Below are 6,863 nucleotides of genomic sequence, written 5' to 3'. Positions count from 1 at the left end.
GGAGTAAAGGGGAGAAAATTGGAATTTATAACAATATAATCAATAAAATACATTAAAAATATAATAGCTCTGTTCTGGAGGGATGAAGAGATGTATGGAAGGAGGAAACACCAGAAGGCTAGAAGCACATGTCTGAGGTTATAGCCTGAGGAACTTGGCACTCTGGAACCTCAGACCCTGACTATCCAGAATGAACATCTCCATCCTGGATGGGTCCTTCCAGAATGTTTGTCTCTACCTTCCTTCAGCCAATGAGAGGACTTCCCCAACACAGCAGTTATCTAGCTTTGCTTCTCAAGGAGTACCAGCAGTATCCAGAGAAGAGAAAATCACAAGAAATATGGGGTGCCCCATGGGATGGGCAGTAGCCACCCATCCCTTTCTCTGGATTTCTGTGGGTGGGTGTCTCTGAGATGGCATAGGGCTTAAAGCTGCAACAAACAAGTGAGCCTTTGTTTCTATTGTGTGGTGGCTTTTACTCTTCCTTTGCCCTGTCTTGATTGTCAAAAATACTGATGGCTATTTCTACCAGTTGCTTCATGGATGAATGTATTCCCAGAAGTGCTCGGCCCTTTGCAGAATTAGATATGATGTTTGTATTTTGAAAAGCCTTAATTAAATTCTCTTAAAAAAAAGAAGTACTTTATTCTTGCTTTTTTGACCTTCATTTTCCCTAGCTCAATAGATCCAGTTAGGGTCCTGATCTGAGATTATTTCCCCCTGTCTAGTTGATGTGTGCTGTTGAGTATAATGGACTAGTTAATTTACTAGCATAAATCCTAGCAGATTTTCTTTGTGTTGTTTTTTATTTGCAGTGTAGCAGTGGGAGAACACAATCTGTAAATTACTCTAAATTAGGTCATAAATAGGTGATTACAACTGATAAAGAATTTTGCTTTTTGTAACATTTTGCAATAGGACTAAAAATTGTAAATGAAAGTGCATGAGGCTGAGACATTAAGATACTTGTCTCAAACTGCCCATTTCACCTGGGATTTTTGTTGGAAATCCTGCAGAAACCAATGCCAGAAGTAATGTTTTACATATTTTTAAGTCTGATAAGAATTTCACTGAACAGTTCTTTATATTTATTTTTATGTATTGTTTTCTTTTTATATATTTTAAAATTTCTTTATGAGAAAAATAATCTGTTCTTTAGAGAAAAATAATCAGATGAATAGAAAGAAAACAAAATAAATTAGCCACAATCTCACAAACCAAAAAAAGTTGGTAACATTTTAAAGTATACTTTATTGATTATGTTACAGTAGTCCCAATTTTTTTTCCATTTGCTACTCTCTGTTCAGTACCTCTCTTACCTCCAGAAATCCCACCACCCTTAGTTCATGTTCATAGGTCATGCATATAAGTTCTTTGGCTTCACCTTTTCCTATACTATTCTTAACTTTCCCCTGTCTATTTTGTACCAACCAATTATGCTTCTTAATCCTTGTACCATTTTCCCATTTCTCCCCCTTCCCTTTCCCAGCTGATAACCCTCCAAATGACCCCCATACCTATGATTCTGTTCTTATTCTGGTTTGGCTAGTTGGATTTTGTTTTCATTTTTTGGATTCAGTTGTTGATAGTTGTGAGGTTTTTGTTGTTGTTGTTGTGGTTTTTTTTTTTTTTTTTTTTTTGGTCATTTTAGTGTTCATAGTTTTGATCTTCTTTTTCTTAAGTAAGTCCCTTTGACATTTCATACAATAATGGCTTGGTGATGATGAGCTCCTTTAGCTTTACCTTGTCTGGGAAGCCCTTCATCTGCCCTTCCATTCTAAATGATAGTTTTGCTGGGTAGAGTAGTCTTGGTTGTAGGTCCTTGCTTTTCATCACTTTGAATACTTCTTGCCAGTCCCTTCTTGCCTGCAAAGTTTCTTTTGAGAAATCAGCTGATAGTCTTATAGGCACCCCTTTGTAGGTAACTCTCTGCTTTTCTCTTGCAACTTTTAAGATTCTCTCTATATATTTCAGCTTTGGCATTTTAATTGTGATGTATCTTGGTGTGGTCCTCCTTGGGTCTAGCTTTTTGGGGACTCTCTGTGCTTCTTGGACATGTATGTCTATTTATCTTGCCACATTAGAGAAGTTTTCCTTCATTACTTTTTCACATAGGCTTTCAATTTCTTGCTCCTCCTCTTCTCCTTCTGGCACCCCTATGATTTGGATTTTGGCACATTTAAAGTTGTCCCAGAAATTATGCTTAGTGAAATAAGCCAGGCAAAGAAAGAAAAATACCATATGATATCACCTAATACAAGAAACTAAAGAACAACACAAACAAACGAACTAAATAGGACAAAGGGCAGAATAGCAGTCAATAGGGGGGAAGGGGAGGGAGAGAAGAGGGATAAGTAAGGAAAGGGTTTAGTCAAAGAACGTGTATAAATGACTCATGGACATGGACAACTGGGAGGGATATCATTGTGGGAGAAGGGGTGGGCTGGGTGGGGGAGATGAAATTGGGGGAAAATGGGACAACTGTAATCGAAAATCCAAAAAATAAAAATAAATAAATAAATACATACATACATAAATACATAAATAACTGAGCTGACACTGCATATTTGGCTCTGAAAACTTTTTTCTTTATTGTTTTTCAAAGTACCATAAACATTTCTTCCATGCACATGAGAGGAAAGGCCCTACTGTGACCGAGAGCACTGTATAGTTGGATCAAAAGGCTGCTAGTAACAAGGGTGACACCTAAAGCAAAGTATCAGCTTAAGGTTAGAGCACATTTCCTGGCAAATCCCACAAGGAAAGCAGGGTTGGAATAGTTTCATCAATGAAATCAGAGTTGATGTCCAAGAGCATTAAAGATATGGAATATCATGTAAGCTCCTTTGGCCCCAGCCTCTGTACTTCACTTCCCTGATACTCCATTGGTCCCTTGGAAAAATGTATCCTGTATATCTCTCTGCATCCAATGAAAACCACTTGTTTTCTGTTTTTTCCTTGGCTTTCCTGAATCTTTGACACCATTCCACATTCTCTCATCAGCTCCTCACTGCCCAAATGCTTTTCCTGTAAGTCATCCTGATAGTCCTTGGGAGAATCATTCATTTCCCTTTGCTTTCCAGGGCACATAATCTTCAGCTGAATGCTTTTCACCAGCCCCTGGCTGGCTCTCTGGCTTGGCCTGGAGTTCTGGCTTGCCCTCACCATGTGCTTTTCCCTCACCTTCAGACTTGCCCTGCTTTTCTTGTTTCTCCTCATCGTCTGGTTGTCCTGGCACTTCCCCTCCTGCCTTGGCTTCCCCTCCACTTCTGGCTTTTCTTCCTCATCTAAGTTTTCTTCATCTTTTGCATCTACTTCACCTTCTGGCTTTCCCTCATTTTCCAACTTTCCTTCATTTTCATTATGGAGTTTTCCAAGTTGAGATGTCTTCTCTTTTGCCTGTTCTGGGAGCTGAGGCAGAGTTGTGTGAGGGAGAGGAGAGAAAGAGGAGACAAGGGAGACTGAGAGCTGGGGTGGAATGCCGGCTCAGATAGTACTAGTATCTGACTGCTGGTCAGGGTTCCCCTGACCTGGCCTTCTGCCACACTTTTCCCCACTGTTCCGCCCACACCTGTGGGCCAACCATTTCTCTGGCAGGCCCTGCCATCTGTACCAATGTTCAGGGTGGCAGGGAGTGTGTATCATATGTGGAGATAGGATGGGCAGTAGATCCCTAAAATTCTGACCATCCCGCACCCTCCACCATCACTCCCAGTCCATGTCCAGTGCCTCTTCCAGTTTTCACTGACCTGCAGGGATTCTGGACAAGTTTTTCCTTTTCTAGCCTTGCGGAGCACTGTGATCAGACATGCAGACCTACAGACAGTCAGGAGATAGGGGCCGTAGCTGCGTACCCAGTGGATGGATGTCCTTCTCCTGAATCTAAACATTTCACATCCACTGTTGCCCTTCCTTACCTGCCCCGTACCCCATCCGCCATATCTCTTTTTAGGTCTCTGGCACCAGACCAGGATGCTTTCCAAATTGCGCCGCCATATCCCCCTCCCTTGCAGTTAACCCGGCCCACCCTATCCCCTTTCCTCGGAGGTAAATATTATCTCACAGGTACTGGGTGTGGGGGGGGTGTATTCCCAGAATATGTCTGTGCTTCACTATCACACTGAGGGGGTGACTCTCACCTCATTTCAGGCTAGAGAATAGATGGAGGACTCAGAGGTGGAGCATTGAGGAGACTGCAGAATCTGTACTTGGGTCATCACCACCAGCCAATGCCCACACCGCATCCCCACCTCCTGCATCTCCTGGAATCCTTTGCTTCCCCCATTCCCACCTCTGCCTAGGCTGCAGGAAACGCTCACCTGCACACTGACCTGCGGGGGCCAAGTCAGTCCGTGCCTCCTTATGATCTTGAAGAGAGCTGGCCCCTCAACAGCCATCGGGGCAGCAGAGGGAGCCAGTACCTCACGGGCAGCGGGAACAAACAACGCTGGGATTGGACTGCAGGTGGGTGCAGAGATTGGAGGTCATGTGGGCACATGGCAGGTGACGTGAGTGCCGCATCACTGTAGCCTGGCCCCCTATACTGACCCTGTTTCTTCCTTATCAGAGTCACAGAGAGAGCAGGAAGGGGAGGCTTCCTGACCACAGATGATCTCAAATCCTTGCCCAACAGCCCCCAAATTCTTAACTCAGTCTAGTATTAACTGCAATTCCAAAATCTCATCTAAATATTATCTAAATCAAGTCTGAATAAAACTCCAGATATGATTCATCCTGAGGCAAAATTCCTTTCCAGTTGTGAACCTGTGAGAATAAAGAAATTGTGTGCTTTCAGATAGTGGAATAAGCATAAGACAGGCACTCCTCTTCCAAGAGGAAGAAATCCAATATTGTGACACTTCCTCCTTATGTTTACTTCTAAGGCTTTTATAGTTTTATCTACTAGGTTTATATTTTTTATATATTTTGAGATTTTTTAATATGATGTAAGGTAAGGCTCCAAACTCATTCTTTTGCATGAAAATATCCAATTTTCACAGCATTATTTGTTGAAAAGACTGTACTTTCCCAATTGAATGTCTTGGCACCCTGGCTGAAAATCATTTGACCATATGTATGTGAGTTTATTTCTAGGCTGTTTATAATATTCCATTAGTCTATACATCTGTCTTTATTCCAGTAACACACTGTTTCAATTATTGTATCTTTGATAGTGGTTGCACTGCAATTAATACTCTCTGTAGAGCTTCCAGTGGGAGCATGGTCCTGCCAATATGTTGATTTCTGATTTCTGGTCTCTAGAACTGTGAGAGAATAAATTTATATTGTGGTAATATTTTTACAGCAGCCACAGGAAACCAATACTAATAGTGGGTGGCAAGCTCTGTGGAAAATGAGTATTTACACCTATTTTCACCTTCCCTGAGACAAGCAGATAAACACTCCCTAGTTACTGAATAAACCCAAAATGCCTAGGACAGACTCTTCCAATCAAAGTTTAAATGGAGAAGAAGAATGCAGTATCTATTCATTTTATTGCTTATCTGTTACTTGTATTGGAATGAGAGAGTGAATGGTCTTCAGTTGTGGAAATATATTTTATTAAGACATACAAAGTCTGTATGGAAAAAATCCAACCATTGTTAATATAATGAGAATGGTTTGTGTGACACTGATGTAACCTGGCAGCCAAGGAGAGTGGACTGCAATGTGCATGTATGAACAATGATGACTTCACTATACTAGTCAATGGGGATGGTATATGTCATTGAGTGAGCATGTGTATTGTGTGGTTATCACATTCAAAACAACTGAGCAAGAGAGATCCAAGATGGCAGCAGAGTAGTTGGTAGCTCTGTCCGCTTGCTCCCAGACCCGGACTGGTGTTGCTACCAGAACAGAGTTCAGTGGAGAGTGAGCGAGATTGTCTGTGAGTGAGCACATGCACAGGGAGTGTGCAGCAGTGGGCAAGAACTTGCCTGTCTGCAGGGCACCCATGAGCCAGCAGCCTGGGCTTTCCACACAGAACCACCACAGCTGCCCAGCCCAACACTTCTGGCTGCACAGAGTCAGGGTGGCTGTGGATAGGCTCCAGAGCTGCAAGCTACTGGGATGAAGAGAGAAGGCCTGAGGGGTGCAGGCTCCAGAAGTGGTGTGGTGGAAGCAGGCCCCTCTGAGGCTGAAGATCTCTAGAGGGAGTGGTTCAGCATTCCACCACCGCCTGTGTTATAGTATAGCTGTGGGGCCCTTCCCAACTCCATCCAGGAAAGATTCAGAGAGAAATTTTATCTAAAACCTATCAGAGGCTCTGAAAGGCAGTGGCTATCCCTGACCATGAATGACTCTGATTTTAGGGGAGGGGGAGTGCACAGAGAACAGGCCCCCCAGGGGTTGGAGCTGCAGCATGGGGGCTGCACAAAAACTTTTAAAAGGGGAGCTGAGACAAGACCCAAGACTCAGCAGGGACCTGGGTGTAGTGGCTCTATGAACCAAAAACTCAGATGAATAGAATCACACTGAAGGAACTGAAGGTTCTGACACAGCATGGCTCATGAGTAGGGGGTTGTTTAGAGTGGAGAATTCGAGCTTGAACCTCCTGCAAGAAAGCAGCAGACTCAGGACTGTAAAGCAGGAACTGAACTCCTGATATTTGCTGCAGCCAGGCAGATCCTCTCACAGACAGGCGAGCCCCGCCCCCACCTGTGGGATTACCGGCTCTACAGATCAGTGAGCCCAAGCTTAGGAGTCTCCTGCTGGGAACATTTCCAGAGGGGAAAGAATAAAATGCCCTGAAAGGGCCCTTCACCACACACTACCAACTACACAGTTCCTCAGGCCCTGATCTCCTTGGTCTTCTTTACTACTGGCACTGTTTTCTCTCTTGCATAGCTTTTCAACATTCA

At 43.3% G+C, this 6,863-nt stretch overlaps 1 protein-coding gene across 1 annotated transcript; it reads right to left on the bottom strand.

The window, feature by feature from the left end:
* Positions 1-2,866: 2,866 nt before the first annotated feature.
* On the bottom strand, positions 2,867-4,397 carry TCEAL6 (transcription elongation factor A like 6). The gene is given in 5 exon segments (XM_090264070.1): positions 2,867-2,961; positions 2,964-3,064; positions 3,066-3,237; positions 3,240-3,411; positions 4,320-4,397. Coding segments are annotated over 5 exon segments (618 nt in total).
* Between the last annotated feature and the right edge of the window lie 2,466 nt (positions 4,398-6,863).

Source organism: Furipterus horrens, unplaced genomic scaffold (assembly GCF_987537825.1).
Source record: "Furipterus horrens unplaced genomic scaffold, mFurHor1.1.pri manual_scaffold_17, whole genome shotgun sequence".
NCBI lineage: Eukaryota > Metazoa > Chordata > Mammalia > Chiroptera > Furipteridae > Furipterus > Furipterus horrens.
The sequence above is the reverse complement of the archived record's forward strand: the minus strand, read 5'-3'. Positions and strand labels throughout refer to the sequence as shown.